The following is a 22715-nucleotide window of genomic DNA, read 5'->3' as shown; positions in this document are numbered from 1 at the left end:
CTGCGCTGCCCCCTGGTGGTGGGGCCAGGCACCATCCCAGCCTCTAACACCCTACCCAATCTTGGCCCTTGGGGCTCCCGAGGGAGGGCCCCAAAAACCTGCTATTCTCATAGGCAAGGGACAGGTACGTGGCCAAAGCCCCCTAAAGCCCTGAACTGGAGTATCTCCGAGGTTCCAGCAGCGGCCCCCTCGCTTGGGGGCAGAGCTTGGGGAGTGGAGAGAGAAGACCCTGAACTCAGGACTAGACTCAGCCTAGGGCAGCAGAAGGCAGCCTGGGTCTGCAGGTTTGATGAGGGCGGAGGGAGGGGCATGGGTCCTGGTAGGTTGGGCACTGCAGTGGTGAGGTGGTCCTATTTTGGAAACTGAGGAAGCAGAGCTTGGAAGACCTGGGGGGCGGAGGGGAAGGGTCTGCACTCACCCCGGAGTGGGTGACACAGAGGTCCAGGCTGCTGCCTGCTCTCCCAGGCCCCACCACCCAAGGTCAGCGCTCAGGGCCAGCTCTCCTGTGCCCTCTGTGCCATGCAGGTGGTTAGGGTCTGTGGCATCTGGAAACAAGGGTTGGGGCACAGCAGCCCCAGTGCTCCAAGTGCTGGCGGACTCGGGGTGGGCGTGGGGGCTGGGATCCACAGGCCGGGGGGTCCTACTCAGACCCTGCTGGGTTCCCGCTCTGGGGACTCAGAACTTCATCTGGAGTTCTGGAAAGAACTTCACCTGGGGAGGGCGGAAGGAGGTGCCTGTGTGAGCATCTCGCCCCTGGGTCCACAGCTCCGCCCTCGGGTGTGTGCTCACACTCCCGGTGCGCTCGCGTGCACACCCCCACCCCCAGGCACGCCACGCACCCTCACAACACACACCCTTCCACACGCCCCAGCCCTGGGTTCTCAGCCGGCTGGAGGTTGAACCTCCTTCCCCTGTCCCTGATGGAGACGGCACGTCCTGCCATGCTGCCCTTCGGGGAGTCCTGGGGACAGTGACGGTTTTAGGGAGGGCACAGTGGGTCTGGTGGGAGTCTGGCTCTGTGTTCTTGGCCATAGTCGGCTGGGCCCCTGGCGGGGACTGGCTCTCTGGGGCCGGTGCTTCCCCACCCTCTCCTGGAGCCCCGGGGGTGGAGGACAGTGAGGGTGAGCTCAGCCTGGGCTGGCCCCACCCCGCTCACACTGGGGTGCAGGTGCAGGGCGTCCTACCTCCTGGTGTTGCCGGGAACGGCGGCACATGCAGCAGGCGAGCATGACCACAGCGACCGTGAGGGTGCAGACAGCAGCCAGCACCCCCGGCACAGGCCTGGACCCAGCGCTGGGGACAGACGGGACCTCTGAGCCTGAAGGGGACAGTTCAGGGATGGACAGGTGGGCTGCTGTGGGAAGATCTGTCCCACGTGATAAACGTCTGATTACTTAGTTGTTACAATGACACCAAATAGACATTAGATTCAATCACACAATTATACCATCAATCTCATTACATCATTATTCTCTGTTAATCTTTGCTTTAGGGTAGGAACATTTGAGTCTTATAGTACAGACATAATCGGGTGAAATATAATTTGGAACTGAAGGGACATTGTGAGAAGTGATCAGGAGGCGAGAGTAAATGCCTTGCGGTAACGCCAGTGCCCCGGAAGGTGCCCGTTGCTCAGCAGGCAGGCCTTGCGGTAACGCCAGTGCCCAGGAAGGTGCCCATTGCTCAGCAGTCAGGCCTTGCGGTAACGCCAGTGCCCGGGAAGGTGCCCATTGCTCAGCAGGCAGGCCTTGAGGTAATGCCAGCGCCCGGGAAGGTGCCCCTTGCTTAGCAGCAGGCCTTGCAGTAATGCCAGTGCCCGGGAAGGTGCCCATTGCTTAGCAGGCAGGCCTTGCGGTAACGCCAGTGCCCGGGAAGGTGCCCATTGCTTAGCAGCAGCCCTTGCGATAATGCCAGTGCCAGGGAAGGTGCCCGTTGCTCAGCAGGCAGGCCTTGCGATAATGCCAGCGCCCGGGAAGGTGCCCCTTGCTTAGCAGCAGGCCTTGCAGTAATGCCAGTGCCCGGGAAGGTGCCCGTTGCTTAACAGGCCGTGAGGGGGAGTTTCCCTCTCACTGTGGAGTTCAGAGAAAACTCTGCTCTGCCGGCTCTCGAGGAAGGTCTGACACTGGCCAGGCCGGCCCACAGACATCCAGGGGCTTAAACCCTCTCCGTGGTGCTGTGCTCCGATGGCCACCATCCTTGTCCACCTTCGTGTTCCACTTTCCCACCCGATGCTCCCTTGTGAATTCTTAGAGGCTGTGAGAAGTAAGAATAGAGGAATCCTAAAAGCCTTTGCTCTCTCTGATAAGTGCACAGAAAGATACTGACGTGTGCGCCTCCCCTCCTCGCAGCGGCTGCCTGAGAGGGAGGGGCCCTCTGTGCTCTACCCGTGTGACCCCCTGAACTGTGCCCACGTGGCCCCCTGTATTGTAAGCATGTGATTTGCTTGACCCCTACCGATCCTGTCAGAGGAGTCACTCTCCAGCCCTGCCCCCCGTCCTGGTATTCAGGGCCACTGCTGGACTCTGCCCCTGGGTGGCAGTGGACCCCGGGCCCAGCTGAATTCTCTTCTCTCTCTTCTGTCTTTCTTTTCTACAATCTATCTATCGTCTCACACAAGAACACCCACTGGACCCTGCGGGGCTGGACCCTGCAGGCCGGGCATCCCCTCCCCCACCTCTTCCGTGTAGCCCACAGCCTCCTCCTCCTGCACACCCCCTGGGGTGAGAATGAGCCCCGGGTCTGAAGAGCCCCCGCTGGGGAGGCTCAGGAGTGGGAGGGAGCCAGGAGGCGGGAGGAGACCCAGGAGGCGGGAGGAGACCCAGGAGGCGGGTGCCTCGGGGCAGCCGGGGGAACACCTACCCCTGAGTGTGCCAGGTTCCAGGAGCTGTGTTCTGTCACTGTCCTTCAGGCCCTGGGGCTCTGGGGAAGAGAAGATGCAAGGCAGTGAGGGGCCGGCCCTGATGCGTTCCCCGGGGTATCTGAGGATCCCATACCTGAGTCCAGGAGGAGCTCACTGGTTCCCCTGGGGGGGCCTTTCCACCTGGGGGTGGGGAGCAAAGCAGAACCCCAATTTGGGTGACCCGGGTGGATCAGAACTGGGTGTGGTGGAGGTGGGAGGGCTGGGAGGGGCCATAGAGGCTCCTGAGCTTTGCAGGAAAGGAAGGGGAGGGGTGAGGAGTGGGTTTGGGGACTGGAGCGACCAGTGACCCTGCATGGTGGGGCATGGGGCAGCTGCCCGGGGCATGGGGCGGCTCCTTGGGGCATGGGGCGGCTGCTTGGGGCATGGGGCGGCTGCTTGGGGCGTGGGGCGGCTGCTTGGGGCGTGGGGCGGCTCCTTGGGGCATGGGGCGGCTGCTTGGGGCGTGGGGCGGCTGCTTGGGGCATGGGGCGGCTCCTTGGGGCATGGGGCGGCTGCTTGGGGCATGGGGCGGCTGCTTGGGGCATGGGGCAGCTGCCCGGGGCATGGGGCGGCTCCTTGGGGCATGGGGCGGCTCCTTGGGGCATGGGGCGGCTCCTTGGGGCATGGGGTGGCTGCTTGGGGCATGGGGTGGCTGCTTGGGGCGTGGGGCGGCTCCTTGGGGCATGGGGCGGCTGCTTGGGGCATGGGGCGGCTGCCCGGGGCATGGGGCGGCTCCTTGGGGCATGGGGCGGCTCCTTGGGGCATGGGGCGGCTGCTTGGGGCATGGGGCGGCTCCTTGGGGCATGGGGCGGCTCCTTGGGGCATGGGGCGGCTGCTTGGGGCGTGGGGCGGCTGCTTGGGGCGTGGGGCGGCTGCTTGGGGCGTGGGGCGGCTGCTTGGGGCGTGGGGCGCAGGTGGAGGGGGCTCTGCTAGCCACTGCGGCTTTCTGGTTGAACCAAATAAGAAGGTGGGGTGGGGGCCGTGGGCCCTGAGTTGGGGGAGGAGAGGCAGAGGAAGCAGTGGGGCAGCGGCTGGGTGAGCGGGTGGGGACATGGGTGGGGACATGGGCGGGCGGTGGTCAGGCCTGTGTCGGGGGAGCTGAGGCAGAGGGTGGGGCGGTGAGCCTCCCTCAGGGCAGGAGGAGGGGGGCAGGGACAGGGAAGGGTAGGGGTGGCCCCAGCGCTGAAGACAGGAGGGCGGGCTCAGGTGTGGTCTGGGCTCGTGCTGAGGTGGACAGTGTGGGATCGGGAGGTGCGGGGCAGGACCGTGGTGGGCTGGTAGGCCCCTGTTTGTGGTCACCGAGAGTGGTGGGTGGGTGACCTTGACCACCTCCGGATGACCCCAGTAAAAGGAGGGCAGGTGCCTCTAAGCCATGCGCTGTGGGTCTGGAGGGCCTCTCAGAGCACAGGCATTTGGGGTGCAGTTTCACCACACAGCCAGGGGCTGCAGCTTCCTCCCTGCATGATGCAGCCCCCACCCCCGACAGGCAGACGGGGCTCCTTTGAGGAGCAGACGCTTTATATTCTGTGTTGTTTGTGGGGCTCCGGCTGCCCTCTGTGGGTCCCACCCCACTGTGGGTCCCCTGGGCCTCCTGCCCGACTGCTGCCCTTCCCAAAGGAAGAACTGTCTCTGGAGGTCAAGTCGCCCCCACCCGGACTCTCCACCCCCCACCCCGACTCTCCACCCCCACCCCAGCTCTCCACCCCCTACCCCAGCTCTCCACCCCCTACCCCAGCTCTCCACCCCCTACCCCAGCTCTCCACCCCCACCCTTGCTCTCCACCCCCCACCCCTGCTCTCCACCCCCCACCCCGGCTCTCCACCCCCCACCCCGACTCTCCACCCCCAACCCCGACTCCTGGCGGCCGGCTCTTGCCTGTTCCTCCTCCTTCCCTCTCAGTCTCAGCCCTCCCCCTGCCCACAGCCTGTCCCACTCCCCTCCCGCTTGCTTCCCCGAGCCCCCCCTCACCTGAAACCTCCAGTGTGATATATCTGTTATTTCTCTGGTGTCCCCTGAGGTGCCACACGTACAGCCCAGCGTGGGAGTCCCGGACGCCTTTGATCAGCAGCTGGGCCACACCTCCCTGAACCCAGAGCTGCCAGTCGTCCCGGGAGAAGCGGCCTTGGGACACGTGGAAGATGGTCTTGTTCTCCCTGAGGTGGCGCAGTGTGATGGTGACGAGGGAGAAGGTGTTGGAGATGTTGCAGGACATCACTACGTTTTTGCCCTGAGACACGGAGACCACGCCCTCCGTGCAGGTAGGGGCGTCCCAGCCTGTGGGGCCAGAACAGGGGGCACACACGGGTCAGGGCTGGGCATCAGGGCACTGGCTGGCTGCTGTGCCCAGGGCCAGGGCCGGGGCAGGAGACAGGGCCTCTAAGGGACGTGATGAAGTAACTATGTCTACATCCATCCCATCCAATCAGCACATATTCTTGTGTGCGAAGAATAAGGTAGTCACAAAAAAGGAGGTTGGCTGTGTGTGTGTGTGTGTGTGTATGTCTATGTGTGTGTCTGTGTTTGTGTGTGTGGTTTGTGTGTCTGTGTGTGTCTCTGTGTCTGTGTGTGGTTTGTGTGTGTGTGGTTTATGTGTGTGTGTCTGCGTGTGTGTGTGGTTTATGTGTCTGTGTGTGTCTGTGTGTCTCTGTGTCTGTGTGTGTGTGTGTGTGGTTTATGTCTGTGTGTGTGGTTTGTGTGTGTCTCTGTGTGTGTCTGTGTGTGTGTGTGTGTGACTGTGTGTGTCTGTGTGTATGTCTGTGTGTGGTTTGTGTGTGTGTCTGTGTCTGTGTGTGTCTGTCTGTGTGTGTGTGTCTGTGTGTGTGTCTGTGTGTGTCTGTGTCTGTGTGTGTCTGTGTCTGTGTGTGTGTCTGTGTCTGTCTGTGTGTGTGTCTGTGTGTGTGTCTGTGTGTGTCTGCGTGTGTGTGTGTCTGTGTCTGTGTGTGTGTCTGTGTGTCTGTGTGTGTCTGTGTGTCTGTGTGTGTCTGTGTGTGTCTGTCTGTGTGTGTCTGTGTGTGTCTGTGTGTCTGTGTGTGTGTGTCTGTGTGTGTCTGTGTGTCTGTGTCTGTGTGTGTGTGTCTGTGTGTGTCTGTGTGTGTGTGTCTGTGTGTGTGTCTGTGTGTGTGTATGTCTGTGTATCTGTGTGTGTCTCTGTGTGTCTGTGTGTGTCTGTGTGTATGTCTGTGTGTCTGTGTCTGTGTGTGTGTCTGTGTGTGTGTCTGTGTATCTGTGTGTGTCTGTCTGTGTGTGTCTGTGTGTATGTCTGTGTGTCTGTGTGTGTCTGTGTGTGTGTCTGTGTGTATGTCTGTGTGTATGTCTGTGTCTCTGTGTGCGTGTGTCTGTGTGTGTGTGTCTGTGTGTGTGTCTGTGTGTGTGTCTGTGTGTGTGTCTGTGTGTGTCTGTGTGTGTCTGTGTGTGTCTGTGTGTGTCTGTGTGTGTGTGTCTGTGTGTGTCTGTGTGTGTGTGTCTGTGTGTGTGTGTGCTTGCACTCAGACCATGTCTGTTCCTTCGGGTGTGTCCACTTGAATGAAGACAGTTCCTACCAACTCCCTCCCCTGTACATTTCCACTGGGGTGGGCGAAGCCAGACCCTGGGGGACGTGCGGGCATCCGTGCTGCTGCTGACCTGCTGAATCGCCCTGGTGGTGGGAAGCAGTGGCCAGGCCCCAGCTCCTCCCTCAGCTTCTCCAAGGCCTAGGCCAGGTGCACGTGCTGGGCTACGTGAGGAAGGGCGCAGGCTTCTGCGGACGTCCACAGGCCAGCATCGGGGGTGAGCGGCGCAGACACGGGTTCCAGTCTGTCCTGTGGGGCCCAGCCTGCTTGTGCCACCCCCAAGGGGACCTGAACCCTGACCCCTTTGCACTCTCGACCGCCCGCTCAGCTCCAGGCTGCTAGGCCAGCTGCACACATAACTCCACAGTCCTGGGAGGTCAAGTCCTTGTAACAGGTCGGTGTGTCAGTCTGTCTGTCTCTCTCCCCTCCTGGGTGAACCCTGCCCAGTAGTGACACCCACAGCTGCCCCCTCGGAGGTCCAGGGCCTTTGCCCCAGCGGCCAGCTCAAGGATGCCTGACATTCAGGTTGTGGGGCCCCAAGCATGGTACCAGCCTGGAGTCTTGGTGCCGCTCCTGTCCCTGCTGTGTCAGCGTCCACCCATGACCGGAGACAGATGGACGGACGGACGGCAGGGTGAGCTCTTGGGGAGCACATAGCATGCTGGGTGGAGCCCTCATTTGGCCACATTTCACCAAATACAAAACCACACGGCGGCTGCCACGTGCTGGCAAGTGCCAGGGGATTTGGTGCCCACGGGAGGGGGGTGGGATTCAGGGGCACCTGGTCTTTGGGACGGACTGAGTTTCCTCTGGCGAACAGGCTGGCCGCCTGCGTGGGACGCACCGAGTGGTCAGGGACTGCAGACTCTCTACAGGCCATTGCACAAATTCACCCTGTGCCCTGAGGCCAGCGGGCAGCTGTCCGGGGGGTGCCCCAGACCAGGCGCACTTTGGAACCACTGTTGGGGGTGGGGCAGAAACTCCCCAAAAATGAGCTCCTCCACCTGTGATTCTTCTGTTTTGGTTTTTGCTTGTTCTTAGGATTCTGACTGAACTGTTTTTTAAGCTGAGCTCTGATATCTTTTAAAAGCCCCTAGGTTGGCTCAGTGGCTCACACCTGTAATCCCAGCACTTTGGGAGGCCGAGGTGGGAGGATCCCTTGAGTCCAGGAGTTTGAGACCAGCCTCAGCAACACGGCAAAACCCCATCTCTACAAAAAATACACAACTTAGCCAGGTATGGTGTGTGTGCCTGTGGTCCCGGCTACTCGGGAGGCTGAGGTGGGAGGAACACCTGAGCCCAGGAGGTCAAGGCTGCAGTGAGCTGTGATTGCACCACTGCACTCCAGCCTGGGTGATAGAGCCAGACCTTGTCTCAAAAAAAAAAAAAAGAAAAGAAAAGAAAGAAAGAAAGCCCCTCAGGTGACTTTGCTGCACAGGTTGGGGTCTAGAGAGCTAGGGAGGATCACTGGGGGATGTTGTTCAAATGCAGACCCCATCCTGGCAGATCTGAGGCATGCCTGACTAAGGGACCCTGGCCACGGCACAGGTCATAACTGACCCGGACCCTCTCCCTTGGAAACTGGTCATAATCTTGGTCCTTCCCCACAATTGCTCTGCCCACCAGACACCACAGCAGGCACCACCACCCACCATCCACAGAGGGACCCAGCCTGCTCATCACAGCCACCATCCACAGAGGGACCCAGCCTGCTCATCACAGCCCACCATGGCCTACTCACCACCACCTTCCATCCACAGAGGGCCACGGCCCACTTACCACCACCCTCCATCCACAGCAGGCCACGGCCCACTTACCACCACCCTCCATCCACAGCAGGCCACGGCCCACTCACCACCACCCTCCATCCATGGCAGGCCACGGCCCACTCACCACCACCCTCCATCCACGGTGGGCCACGACCCACTCACCACCATCCTCCATCCACGGCGGGCCGCGGCCCACTCACCACCATCCTCCATCCACGGCGGGCCACGGCCCACTCACTACCATCCTCCATCCACGGTGGGCCACGGCCCACTCACTACCATCCTCCATCCATGGCGGGCCACGGCCCACTCACCACCACCCTCCAACCATGGCGGGCCACGGCCCACTCACTACCATCCTCCATCCACGGCGGGCCATGGCCCACTCACCACCACCCTCCAACAATGACAGGCCACGGCCCACTCACTACCATCCTCCATCCACGGCGGGCCATGGCCCACTCACTACCATCCTCCATCCATGGCAGGCCACGGCCCACTCACTACCATCCTCCATCCATGGCAGGCCACGGCCCACTCACTACCATCCTCCATCCACGGCGGGCCACGGCCCACTCACCACCACCCTCCAACCATGGCGGGCCACAGCCCACTCACTACCATCCTCCATCCACGGCGGGCCACGGCCCACTCACCACCACCCTCCAACAATGGCAGGCCACGGCCCACTCACCACCACCCTCCAACCATGGCAGGCCATGGCCCACTCACCATCACCCTCCAACCACAGTGGGACACAGCCTACTCACCACCACCCTCCAACCACGGTGGGACACGGCCCACTCATCACCGCCTGGGGCAGCCCACCTCCATGTGGCCAGGCCCTGGGTCTGCAGAGTCAGTCATTATCGGGGGCCTGGAGGTGTCTGGACCCAACCTCAGTCCACCCCTCCTACCCCTGCCATGATCCCGCCGGGCCTCCCTTTCACCAGCAGAGAGGCGGGACCCCGAGACCTACCTTCATTCTGGGCACTCAAGGAGGCAGCCAGGAGCAGGAGGGCCCCGAAGGCCTGGGAAACGGGGCTGGGGAACGGCAGGGGGCAGGTCTGCATGGCTGGCAGGACCTGAGCAGCCTCAGGGGCCCCTGGTCCTCGTCGGTGGCTCTTGGGACACTCCCTGGAGGAAGGAAAGCCCATGGGTCAGAGACCCCCGAGGCCACCGAAGGGAACAGTGGGAGTGGCTGTTGCCTGGCAGGGCCTGGGAGGCTGGGGGTCCCCACGCTCTTCCCTGACTGGCTGTGCCTGGGATGCCGGAGCCCCCCACCTTCCATGTGCCTGCAGGGGGTGTACGATGCTGGCCATGAAGAAGACACAGAGGTGGGGCAGAAGACAGAGTCGCCCACAGCGTGGAGGGGACCCCATCTGCCTTTTGGGTCAGCCCTTTTGTTTTACAATAAATTACTCATAACTGTGCCTGAGTATGTTTCCCATAGAAATGAGTCATGACAGGTGGAATCTTTGGCAGCCATGTCTGACCTGACGCCGTAGTAAGCCCGGCTTCCAGCCCCAGCCCCTCACCAATGCCACGCACGAAATCAGTTTTCTGTCCACTTAGGAGCATGCGTTTGACGTCACTGCAGGCCCAGGGCACAGAGCATGTGGGTCTCCTCGTCGGTCCTATCCAGCCCTCCTGTCACTCACAAGGACCCTCACGTGACCAGCACCCATGGTCCGCCTCCCCCAGCCAAGCCCGGCGCTGACCACAACCTGCCCGCAGCGGGCGGACTCCTGCGGGTCCACCGACCGCGCGCCCGGAGCAGCATTCAGGTCCGTCCTTCCGAACACATCTTTTTCACCTCTGTGCTCCTAACACCCAAGTCGGCTTCACCCCTGCTGCTCTCCCCGCGAGGCAGGCTGCTGGGCTGTCGGCTTCACCCCTGCTGCTCTCCACGCGAGGCAGGCTGCTGGGCTGCTTCCAGCCGGTGAGCCTTCTTCAACGCGAGGGGTCCCCTGGCTGTGTGGCTCCTCTCCTGACAGGCAGAGGCAGCTCCAGGACCGGACACTGAGCGGGTGCTGGATCCCGGGACCCCCTCACCTCTCGGCCACGCTCGGGGCAGGGCCCTTCCCTGTGGCACTCGCCAGCTTGTTCTCCCTCCATGCTGACAACGGGCCAAGGGTGGACCTGGGGCTCCCGGTGTGTGGTGTGCGGTCCCTGTGGCGTCTGTGTGGGGAGGGGTCCTCCAGAGGTCCCGGGCAAGTGTGGTGTCTTTGAGCCGACTGTGGCTGGTGCTGCTTATCTCTGGGCTTTCTTCGTTTGATCGTTTTTCCTATTTCTTTATTTCCTTTTTTTTTTTTTTTTTTTGGGACGGCGTCTCACTCTGTCGCCCAGGCTGGAGTGCGGGGGTGTGATCTCAGCTCACTGCCACCTCCGCCTCCTGAGTTCAAGTGATTCTCCTGCCTCAGCTCCTGAGAAGCTGGGACAACAGGCGCCCACCACCATCCTCAGCTAATTTTTGTATTTTAGTAGAGACGAGGTTTTGCCATGTTGGCCAGGCTGGTCTCCAACTCCTGACCTCAGGTGATCTGCCCGCCTCGGCCGATTTCAGCTGGTTTTGTGTTGGAATCTGGAATCTACCTGGAAGTCATTTTGCAAAGGGCACATGCCTGGGTCCACTTTTGCTTCTTCCGGGGTTGCAGACTGAGCCAGGGACACTCAGGCAAACCGAGGTCCCTAAGTCTGTCCCCTCTCCACTGCTGCCTGGACTAGCCCCAGGCCCAGGCTGAAGGACGCTGCTTGGCGGCTGCCCAGCCCCTGGTCCCTCCGTCCTTCTGCTCCCTCCGTCCTTCCCTAGACGCCCGCTTTCCAGTGGGACATGGTCGGAATCCTGATCTAGGTTCTAGTTGGAACCAGGAGCTTGGAGGTGGAGTGGAGATGCCCCTGCCGGGTCCTGCCAGAACCAGTCCTGAGTCTCCACAGAGGCCGCGTGGCAGCTGCCCGTGGAGCCCCGAGTCTCCACAGAGGCCACGTGGCAGCTGCCCGTGGAGCCCCGAGTCTCCACAGAGGCCGCTCGCAGCTGGCCATGGGGCTGAGTCTCCACAGAGGCCGCGTGGCAGCTGCCCGTGGAGTCCTGAGTCTCCACAGAGGCCGCGTGGCAGCTGGCCGTGGAGTCCTGAGTCTCCACAGAGGTCACGTGGCAGCTGGCCGCGGAGTCCTGAGTCTCCACAGAGGCCGCGTGGCAGCTGGCCATGGCACTGAGTCTCCACAGAGGCCGCGTGGCAGCTGGCCGTGGCACTGAGTCTCCACAGAGGCCATGTGGCAGCTGGCCGTGGAGCCCCGAGTCTCCACAGAGGCCGTGTGGCAGCTGGCCGTGGAGCCCCGAGTCTCCACGGAGGTCACGTGGCAGCTGGCCACAGAGTCCTGAGTCTCCACAGAGGCCGCGTGGCAGCTGGCCGTGGCGCTGAGCTATGAACCGGGCTGCTTTCGGTTTTGCTGCCTTCCTGCCCCTGCCTGTCGGTTCCAGGCAGTCCCCAGATGGGTGCCAGCAGCTCACCACCCTGATGCTACTGGGAGCTGCTGTGGGTGGAAGGTTCTAGAAACAGGTGTGGCAACTCCGGGTACAGGGGTTTTCCTGGTAGCTTAGATAAGATCCGCTCAACCCTTTTCCTGAGATATTTTTACAAAATAACTTTCTCTAACTTGGAAAGTTCAGGCAGGACACACAAGTATCCCTAGCAGCCCGAATGCGGTCCCCCAGAGCGTGGCCGGCAGTCACCTCCCAGCCCCGTGCCTCCTGCTGCTGCCCATGGCCCTGCCTGGCACTGTCGCACCCCGAGACGGGGCTGGGCGCCCAGCTGCATTTCACAGGGCGGAGGCAGGAGCCTGCCCTTTTCTGTCGCCTCTGCCCTCCCCTGCCAGGCCCTGGGATTCTCCGTCCCAGCCCCAGGGAGCCTCGGGCGGCGGCCCCAAGCGTTTCCAGAGTGGGCCTGCTCAGGACGGCCTCTTTTGGGATTTCCAGCCCAGCCAGGGGCTAAGAACTTGGAGCCCGACTCCAGCTTCACACCTTTCCCTCCTTGTAGTCCCTGCCTCTGGCCTGGACGCTGGTGGGAGGGCCAGGACCCACTGGGCCCTCGCAGGCCCCGCAAGGCTGTGATGTGGATGCCGTGTAAGTGCTGAAGGCCTAGACTCAGCTTCGTGGGCTCCCTGGGTCTTACCATCCCTCCAAGGCCACTCCAGGGCCTGCCAGACCATCCCCTCACCACAGGGGCCTGTCCTCGGGCGGTCTGGGCTGCTGGGGTTGCTAGGCTACCTTTCTGCTGGTCTCTGGAGGAGGCCCGTCCCTCGGGGATGCCACCTTGCCCCCAGTGGGCATGCAGCTCCTGCCCCAGACCGACATAGGCTCTTTCCTCTGCCACCTCTGGCTGATCGTGGCATAGCCTTTGTCCCCAGATGGCCCTGGCCCAGTCCTGGAGCCCCCTGTTTCTGGGGGATGATGGCAGAGGGCAGGCCAAGGTCTCTCCTGGCTGGAGGTGTGGGAGGGCACTGCCCGATGGCCCTCTGCAGCCGGCCCGGCCACATCCAGGGCCTCAGAGCGGGTCTACAGTGAAGGCCCAGGGAGCAGGCGGGCAGGCATTCTACCCCAGGGAGCCAAGGCCGGGAGACTCCTGGCATCCTCCCTCCTGCAGGTCTAGCCCCAGGCCCTGGGCACAGTGCGGGCCCTCGGGTCAGTGGCTCCCTGCAGCCTCCTGTTGGTGGCCTGGTGGTATGTGTTAGCTTGAAGGCCAAGCCCCATGGACTCCGTGCCCTGAGTCTTTAGGCAGACCAGCACTTACGTCTACCAGGACTGGGCCATCAAGGGCTGCTACCAGGAAACCTCTCACGCGTGTGGGAGCAGGGTCCCTGGCCTTCCAAACACCACAGCAGGCCTGGAAAGTGTGGGACACTCTCCTGGGGGAAGTGCAGTTGGGCCGCCTGGCTGGGGGTGCGCCCTGGAACCAGAGCCCTCCACTCCAGTCTTCCCCATCACACATTTCCCTGACGACTGTCAGCGTTTCCAGTCACCTTGCAAGTTCCCACTGTGTCTCTGGGCCATGAACTGAGAAGAAGGAAGGGTCGCCATGGAAGGCCCACACTTCTGACGAGGGGCTTGCCCTGCCCTCCTGTGCCCTGGAGCCCCTGCCCCTCTGGGGGCCTCCCTCTGTGTGCTCCCTGAGGCGCCCCGCTCATGCCCTGCATACAGAAGGTGCTCGGTCCATGTGGATTTGGACCCTGAGAGCCCCTGTGTGGATGCTCCACAAAGCCCCACCTGCCCCCGACACAGGAGCTCAGCTTTGCACAAGGGAGGTACCCTGCATTCCCCAGGAAGGGCTTGGGCCCGATGCCTGGGCTGGTCAGAGGTCAGGCCCTCACCTGGACCAGGTGACATGTTTTTGCATGAACTGCTGACGTGCCTGCTGGACTTTGATAAGGGACCAGGGAATAGAAAGAGAGGAGGCAGCCTGGGTCTGTTCCAGGCAGGACAGTGTGCGAGACCCAGCTGGAGCCCTGGGAGGACACGCCCTTCTGCCAAGAGAACTCGCCTTTGAAGGAGGCTGGGTGCGTGCCAGGATTCCAGGCCAGGCCGACCCGCCTCTCCTCTCGGTGTTCGCACCCCTGCTGGGAAAAGTCCCTAGGTGGGGCAGCGACTCCCGCCCTGCTCCTTCCCTCGAGCGCTCCCAGTGCAACCCACACGCCCAGTGTCGAGATGATTTGTGGGGCTCCCGGGAGGGACCTCTGTACAGCTACCGTCACCATGCTATTTATAGATGTGTGTTTCTTCAAAACACAATAAACAACCCGAAAGTGTGACAGCCGGACACGTCACCAACCCCGGGACACCACATTCCCGGGGGTCCTCCAGAGGCTGGAGGCTGGGTCTGCTGAGGACCTGGCGTGCAGAGGGGCTCTGGCCTTCTCTTCCCACTGCCCCGAGCTCCCCAGCCCCCGCAGCCCCTGCAGCCCCCTCTGGCCCTGTCCCCAGGCATCCCTGGCCCTGCACAGCCACAGGCAGCCACCGGTCATTCCCACCCTCTCCCTGTGGTCCCGCCCCCACATGGAAGCCCCTGCCGGCCGCAGAGACCAGGTGTGGGGACGCTGCCACTGGCGGGGCCACACTGCTGAGGCTCAGGGACCATCCCGGGCTTCAAGGCTGGTGCCGGGCGGGGGTGCCGTGTCCCCAGGTGTGGGCTCCCCACTCCAGGCAGCTTCGATGCTCGGTAGAGTCCAGTCCCTTCTGTGGGAAACCCCACACCCCCTGCCGCGGCCTGGGCGTGAGGGGAAGGAACCCTTTGTGGCCCCTCACTAACGCCCCCGTTCCTGTGTGGCCCCTCACTAACACCCGCGTTCCTGTGTGGCCCCTCACTAACGCCCCCGTTCCTGTGTGGCCCCTCACTAACGCCCGCGTTCCTGTGTGGCCCCTCACTAACACCCGCGTTCCTGTGTGGCCCCTCACTAACGCCCCCGTTCCTGTGTGGCCCCTCACTAACGCCCCCGTTCCTGTGTGGCCCCTCACTAACGCCCCCGTTCCTGTGTGGCCCCTCACTAACGCCCCCGTTCCTGTGTGGCCCCTCACTAACGCCCGCGTTCCTGTGTGGCCCCTCACTAACGCCCGCGTTCCTGTGTGGCCCCTCACTAACGCCCCCGTTCCTGTGTGGCCCCTCACTAACGCCCCCGTTCCTGTGTGGCCCCTCACTAACGCCCCCGTTCCTGTGTGGCCCCTCACTAACGCCCGCGTTCCTGTGTGGCCCCTCACTAACGCCCCCGTTCCTGTGTGGCCCCTCACTAACGCCCCCGTTCCTGTGTGGCCCCTCAGGGCTGCTCAGATGGGCTGGGAGACAGGCTGGGGCCGCACCCCCATGGTGCCTGAGCATCCTCCCCGGGCTCCGGCTGGGGCCTCGCCCGCTGTCCTGCCGGGAACAGACCCAGGCCGCCTCCTCTCACTTTCTCTTCCCTGGTTCCTTATCGGAGTCCGACAGGGTCTCCCTGGGCTAAACGTAAGGGGTGGGCCGGGGTGGTCCCTTCGGAGGCTCCAGGGGGAATCTGTCCCTCTCCCTCTCCAGCGTCCAGAGGCATCTCCATCCCTTGGCTCAGGGCCCCTCTGCCACCATCCCCCCGCCCTGCTGCTTCCCTCATCTCCCTGACTCCCCCTCCTCCCCCCTCCCTCTCCTGGAGACCCTGTGATGGCATCGAGGACCCCCCGGGTGATCCAGGATAGACTTCCCAGCTCAGCACCTGTGACTTCATCCCATCTGCGCAGTCTGCCATGTAAGGTTCCGGGATGAGGATGTGACATCTTTGGGGACTAGGAGCCAATCACAGAGCCCCCTCCCCCAATGCAGTGGGAGACCCAGGCCACCTGGAGACTCCCGCATGGAGGTGAGATTCACACAAGAGACCCTGGCGGGGTTCTGGGTCTGGCTCCCCTCACCCACACTCTGCAATGCCAGCTCAGCCACCCACCTTGAAACCGTGCAGACCGGCTGCAGGGAGGGTCGGGGCTGCTGGGGGCTTCCCACTGCTCTCCATAGCAGCCCACCCACCTCATCTGGGAGGGGATGCCCTGCTGCTCTCCCCGGGCTGCTCTGGGGGTCCTGTCCTCACCTGGGGCCCGGAAGGCATCTGAGTCTGTTTCACAAATGCCTCCAGGGACTGCCCCTGCCTCTGTGTTAGGGCTGGGAACTCCGGGCACACAGCCAAACGTCACAGATCCCCAGGGCCCTGAGAATGCTGTGCCCACCCCACCTGCCCACCCGGGGGCTGGCTCTGCCACCCATCTGTGTCCTGAGTCAGCCCTGACTCAGCAGAGAACTGCACCCTGGGCCAGACCTCAGCAGCTGGGTCCTGGAGGCCCGCAATGGCCAGCTGCACACACCCGGCTTCATGCCAAGCTCCTCCTGCCTGACAGTGGCTGCGTCTGCCTCCCCTCACCCCGAGTGTCCCAAGTCCACCCGCTCTGCATTCCATGGGGCCAGCAGCGCGGTGGAGCCTCTGCTCTCGGAGGCTTCAGCTGCTGGCAGATGCGTCTGCTGTCGAGGGTGGACTCTGCAGCCCTGGCTCCCGGCTTCCAGATTGCTTCCTGAAGGCCCTGGGCCCTGGGCTGCCCTGGTTAGGGCGAGGGGGTGGGAGTGAGAAGCTGGCACTCTTTCTCTTTCTGGCCGAATCTCCTCGGTGGTCCCAGCCCCTGGCAGCCTGGGATGCACCATTCCAGCAATGCCACCTTCCCGCCAAGTCCTCAGCCCACCTGTGGTGGCGGCTGCTGCTTCTCACACACGGGTCCTCTCACTGCCCCTCACTGGCCCTACCAACTCCCCCACTGAGCGCCCTCCGACAATGGCGATCCTGACCCACGTCCAGCCAGGGATGAAGGGTGGTGAGCGCTGGGCCGGAGGGTACTAGGAGCAGATGGCATGCCCTCCCCATCAGCCCACCCCGGCAGGAGGCGGGAAAGGTGTGAATGAGTCAGCTGTGGTGGGGAGCCCCTGGCCCGCATGGCAGGCCTGGAAGACCCCTGACTTTGACTTGAGAATGACTGAAGGGCTCAGGAGGCAGGGAGTTGAGGGGCGCCAGGGACGAGAGGGGCAGGTCTGGTTCTACTCCAAGGCTTCAGGCTGCAGGCAGTGCGTGGCCCCAGCTCTGCCCGGGCAGCTGGCATCAGCGACATTGGGTTGCTGCGGAATTTGCTCCGTTTATTAGACAAAAACTCACCCCAGGGACACAGGCCCCTCAGGTCACCAGGCATCAGTGGACCCCGCAGAAATGGTCACATTGGAATCTCAGATAAACAGCCAATGATGTCATGGTAAAAGCTTGTCCCATGTGACACTTGGGACACATTTAGATTAAAACACGCTTCACGGTCTCAAGCTCAGACGTTGCTGGTTCTGTGTCTCTGCCCCGTCTGCCTGAGTCCTCTCCTGCCATCCTACTGACCAGACGCAAGGGCTCCATCTGAATACTGTGCAGTTGGTAGAAACCAGAGAGAGGGCAAGCGGTGGGGTGCAGCCACAGGGAAAGTGGCAGGTGGGGCAGTGGCTCGCCAGGGGCTCCACGTGTGGCACAGGAGACTGGGGACACAGAGCCCCAAAACTTGTAGAGCAGGAAAAAATGGAGGCAGCAACCAGATTTGTCTCAACCCATGAAAACAGGGTTGGCATCTGAGGAGCTGGCGCCAGGCACAGCGGGCTCCAGGCTCTGAGTGCTCCCTGGCCAGGGATGACGCAGAGGCTTGGAGCTGTTCCCAGTGACAAGCCCAGGGAAGCCCATGCGCTGCCTGGCACACCTGTGCATGCCTATTCCCACTCCTCCTGTCCCGGGTGCCCGCCTATCCCAGCTCCCACGGGTGCAGGGTGTGTGGAAGCTCAGGCCCCTTGGGCTGGGTTCACTGGGGTCCTCCTGTGTGATCGGTGGTCATGCTGGTGACCTGAGGGGCCTGTGTTGCAAGGGTGAGTTTTCTTCTAATAAATGGAGCAAATTCCCTGCAGCAACCCAATGTCGCTGACACCAGCTGCCCGGGCAGAGCTGGGGCCACGCACTGCCTGCAGCCTGAAGCCTCGGAGTAGAACCAGACCTGCCCCTCTCGTCCCTGGCACCCAAATCCCTACCTCCTGAGCCCTTCAGTCATTCTCAAGTCAAAGTCAGGGGTCTTCCAGGCCTGCCGTGCGGGCCAGGGGCTCCCCACCACGGCTGACAGGAGTCTTCCAGGCTTGCCGTGCGGGTCGGGGCTCCCCACCACAGCTGACAGGGGTCTTCCAGGCTTGCCGTGCAGGCCAGGGGCTCCCCACCACGGCTGACTCATTCCACACCTTTCCCGCTACCTGCTGGGGTGGGCTCACAGGGAGGGCACGCCACACGGGAGGGCCGGCACGCTTTCCCACCTGCTGCAGGGGCTCGGGGAGCACAGGTGACATCACGTCTCCATAGAGAATGAGCGCACACAGTGCATGCCACACTGGCTTTCACCAGTACCTCTCAGAAGATGGCCAAGGCCCACAGAGGCCACGGAGCCCACCTAGGCCCACGTGGTACTAGGAGCAGGTGGCGTGCCCTCCCCATCAGCCCACCCCTGGCAGGAGGCGGGAAAGGTGTGAATGAGTCGGCCGTGGGGGGAGCCCTTGGCCTGCACCACAGTCCTGGAAGACCCCTGACTTTGACTTGAGAATGACTTTGAAGGGATCAGGACGTAGGGAGTTGACGGGTGTCAGGGAGGAGCAGGGAGGATCTGGTTCTACCACCTGCCAGGGCCCACGGTGTGGACCTCCCTGCCCTGGTCTCTGCTGAGGCAGGCCCAGAGGGGACTCTAGGTGGGCGCTGGACAGGGCCAACCCTTCCTCCTCAACCCTCTGCTGGTGGCCTCTTGTCCTCCTGCTCTGGGCTCAGCAGCGGCCCCCTGGAGAGGCCCTGCCACCACCCCCGCCCTGCTGGACACAGGCCCCCTGCCCTGGCCCCTGCAGCTGGACGTGCTGGGCCTCCAAGTAGCTGGGGATCCTCTACCCACTAGAGGCAGAAGTGTGGTTCTCAAGCTGCAGGTGGCTAACCAGTAGTGGGCAAGGGACTGCGCGTGGAGGCGGCTGCAAAGTCAACACGCAACGGGGGTGAGAAGGGGCAGCCGAGGGCCTGCCTGGGCGAGGGGAGCCTCACGGTTCGTCTCAGAGTCCGCTGAGTGCGCGCGAAGAGTGAGCCACAGTCCACGCGTGTCCGCGTGCGAGACGCCTGCACGTGTGAACACCAGCTCGCGTTTTGCTCACAGCTCCGTGGCAGCCACGGAGCAGGAAACCCGGGTGAGGCCGAGGATCAGAAAGGGCAGAGGGGGCTCCGACCCACCGGACTCAGTGGAGTCCCGGGTCCGAGACGCCGCCTCTGTCCCTTCAAGCTTCGAGAAGGGCAGAGACGCAGGTCCCCACTGGCCGGCAGCTCGTCCCCGCCCCTCCTCGGCCACACCCGCTGCGACCCCGGCCCGCGCTCAGGGCCAGCAGGGGTGAGGGTCCCGGAGGCGGAGGCGCCGCAGCCCCGGAGTCCTCATCGCAGCGCGGAACGGCGACCCAAATGAATGCGCCGAGAGCCCCCAGCGCCGAGAGCCCCCAACGCCGAGAGCCCCCAGCGCCGAGAGCCCACCCCCCGCCCGCCCCTCGCGCGCCTCACCTGGTCCCTCCTGGACGCGCTCCTCCAGGATGCAGCTTCTCCGCGCGCGCCCGGAGTCCCGGGAAAATGAAAGGGACGGGAGGGAGGGGCCGGGGAGGAGGCGGCGGACCCGACGGGGACCCACGTCCCAGAGGAGGAAGGAGCCCGTTTACGGGAAGCCGCGGAGTTTCGGGAACTGCCGGGTGTTCGCAGCAAACGACACAGGGACTTGATCATTTTCACGGGTGGCACCGCACGCGCCGGTCACCTAGAGGAAGCGGGAAGGCGGCCGGGGACGTTTTTCCAGGAGAGCCCGCGCCTGGGCGGGTCGCGCGCGAAGCCTGCGGGGCCGCGAGTCTGTGCGCGGGGCGAGCGGAGGGAGCGGGAGCGCGGGAGGGTCGGAGGACAGTCGTGCGGCGCGGAGCAGGGTCCTGCCCTTCAGGCGCCCCGGGCCCCTGCCGAGGTCCCGGCCCGGCCAGCCCGTTGCGCCGGAGATGGGGTGGGGTGGGAGGCTCCAAGATGCACCCGGCCCCGGAACGCACAGACATCCCAGGCGGGTTGGAGGTGGGTCCGGGAGCCCCGGCGGGGTGGCGGGCGGCACGCGGGCAGGTGCGGGCGGGATCAAGGTTGACCAGGTATCTTCGGGACACTAGGAGGAGGCCCCACGGGCTGCAGTCACGTGGGTGGGCAAGCCCCCACCGGGCAGATGGTGGGGGACACCGGGTGTGGGCGACCCCCCAGCTTCATGGGACGGAGGAGGAAGCAGAACCAAGTTCCTCGGAACCCTCAAATTTAGGGGCTGGGCAGAGCACGGCCAGACTGGACGCTGAAGCTTGGGGCCTGCAGCTCGGCCATCAGACCCAGGGTCCAGAGGTGAGCGGTACAGAGCAAAGTCCCCCAGGATGTGCCAAAGGAGAAAGCGTCGCCAAATCGGCAGGTGAAACACAGCCTGTCATGCTCCCAGCAAGATGGCACCATGGCCAGGGCACAGGGGTCAGTTTCCCCCGCCCCCGCCCTTGGGGAGCTGCCAGCCAGATGCTGGAGAGGGGACTGGAATCCCACCCTCCCACGTCCTCTGTGCCTGCTCCCTCTGCGCAGAGGGGCTTGTCCCCGGGGCCACATCCCCAGGCACCCACAGCTTCCTTCTCTTTTCCTGCCCACTAGGGTCTCAGCTCAGAGGATCTCCAGTTCCAGTGTGGGGGTCCGTCTGCTTAGGCAGGATCACCCACATGTGAGGCCCTGGAGGACAGCTGAAGGCTGGCAGCCTTTTGTCCCGTGATGGGAAACCAGTGGAAGCTGCAGGAAAACGCATATCCTCATAGAGCGCTGCATGTTGTGAAAGCGAAACTAGTTTATTTTGTTTATTTTGAAAGTAATACACGCACAGAAACAAAATAGAATAAAACCAATTGCTGCCGTTTCCTCCCCACCCCGGCTTCAGTTCCCAGGGGTGAGTTACGGACTCCGTCTCACTTAGCCTTCTGTAAGTTTTTTTGATCCATACAAACAGCACAGGCATCCACTCGAGTTTTTCTTTTTCTTTTTCTTTTTTTTTCTTTTTTGCTCCATTGCTCAGGGTGGAGTGCCGTGCTGCAATCTCGCTCACCACAACCTCCGCCTCCCAGGTTCAACTGATTCTCCTGCCTCAGCCTCCTGAGTAGCTGGGATTACAGGCACCCACCACCACACTCGGCTAATGTTTGTATTTTCAGTAGCGAAGGGGCTTCACCATGTTGGCCAGGCTGGTCTTAAACTCCTGACCTCAGGTGATCTGCCCACCTGGGCCTCCCATAGTGCTGGGGTTACAGGTGTGAGTCACCGTAACCCCGGGCGGCATCTTTCCATTTCTCTGCGATGCTGGGATCAGGCACCTCAGGGTGGGTGTGTGGCTCACTCATTCACATCCTGCTCCCTCTGGTGTGTTTCACCTCTGCCTGGCCCTTGAATCACAGCCTCAGCTGCACCAGGCGACATATGGAGTTTCATTTCCTTTCTCTTCTAAGAATTTGTAGATTTCAGTTATGATTTCCTGTTTAACTCTCCAAATTATTGAGCAGCATATTCTTAAAATCCCCGAGGTCCAGGAGCATTTTCTTTTCTTTTCTTTTCTTTTTATTTGAGATGGAGTCTGGCTCTGTCACCCAGGCTGGAGTGCAGTGGTGCGTTCTCAGCTAACTGCAACCTCCATCTCCCGAGTTCAAGCGATCCTCCTGACTCAGCCTCCCGAGTAGCTGGGACTACAGGTGTGCGCCACCACGCCCGGCTAATTTTTTTGTATTTTTAGTAGAGACGGGGTTTCACTGTGTTAGCCGGGCTGGTCTGGATCTCCTGACCTTGCGATCCGCCCACCTCGGCCTCCCAGATCCTGGGATTACAGGTGTGAGCCGGCCTGCGTTTGCTTTTCTTTGCGTTATCAACTCGTAACTTGATCCTCTGGGTTCCCTCCCTTTGAACCTTGCCCACTTGCCTGTAACCTGTGGGGACTCCTCCTAGTGTTCCAAAGATACGTCATCATCATTGACCCCGCCCACACCTGCCCACGTGCCACCTCGGGTTCCGTGGAGGAGGAGGCCGCCTCCACCCACCTCCAACCCACCTGAGATGTCTGTGGGTTCCGGCCCGGATGCATCTTGGAGCCTTCCACCCCCAACCCATCTCCGGCCCCAACAGGCTGAGCCCCTGCTCCCGAGCTGGCCAGGCCCGGGCCTCGGCAGGGGACCCAGGACGCTCTGTTCGGGAGCCGGGGGGATCGCTCCTCTGCTCCGTGCACTTTCCCGAAAGGGCCTCCGACCCTCCCAATGTCCTGCTCCCTCTGCCTGCTTGCCCCCTCCCTGCGGGCCCGCAGCCGGCCCCCTCGCCCGGCCCAGCTCTCCCGCAGCCTCCCGGGAGCGGCCCGCAGGTTTTGTGCAGGACTCAGCTGTGCCCACCACTCACTGGCCGGAAGGGTCTCAGGGGTCCTCTCAGCGGGAGTGTATCTCTGGCTGTTGGAGCAGTGCTCCCTGCAGGTGTCCCTCCTGTCACGGTATCAATGGGGTAGGTTAGGTCTATTACATAGTTGCCAATTTTTATGGGCTTGAGCTATCGGTAACTAAGAGAGGTAGGTTGGAATGGCCCCCATGGTGGGGGCTTAGCAGCCTCTTCTTGTGGTTTTAGAAATTTTTAATCATATATTTGGAGGGTTTTTTTTTTTTTCCTCTTTTTAAAGAGATGGGTTCTCCTGTAGTTACCAGGCTGGAATGCAGTGGCCATTCACTGGCAGGACCATAGTGGATGCAGCCTGGCCCTCCTGGGCTCAAGCGATCCTCCCGCCTCAGCTTTCTGAGTAGCTGGGACCGCAGGCAGGAGGCACAGATAAAAAATCTTACCTGAAATGTTTGCTTGGGTCTT

General features: G+C 62.4%; 1 protein-coding gene across 2 annotated transcripts; it reads right to left on the bottom strand.

Annotated features, from left to right (window-relative positions):
* On the bottom strand, positions 1–19432 carry SECTM1 (secreted and transmembrane 1). 2 transcript variants are annotated; one of them, XM_064369734.1, is made up of 6 exons: positions 19350–19432; positions 9196–9353; positions 4868–5173; positions 2860–2919; positions 1185–1366; positions 1–711 (listed from the first exon to the last, which is right to left on the bottom strand). In XM_064369734.1, exons 2-6 carry the CDS (start codon positions 9287–9289, stop codon positions 676–678), a joined length of 678 nt encoding a protein of 225 aa, XP_064225804.1. In that variant the 5' UTR covers positions 9290–9353; positions 19350–19432; the 3' UTR covers positions 1–675. The 2 variants fall into 2 exon arrangements, with proteins under 2 accessions (XP_064225804.1, XP_064225803.1); XM_064369733.1 differs by lacking the exons at positions 1–711; positions 1185–1366 and adding an exon at positions 1848–2253.
* Positions 19433–22715: the final 3283 nt, after the last annotated feature.

The sequence above is a fragment of the Aotus nancymaae genome, unplaced genomic scaffold (genome assembly GCF_030222135.1).
Source record: "Aotus nancymaae isolate 86718 unplaced genomic scaffold, 86718_ANA_hifiasm-v0.15.2.pri h1tg000089l, whole genome shotgun sequence".
Lineage (NCBI taxonomy): Eukaryota > Metazoa > Chordata > Mammalia > Primates > Aotidae > Aotus > Aotus nancymaae.
This window is presented reverse-complemented; position numbering and strand designations above follow the sequence as displayed.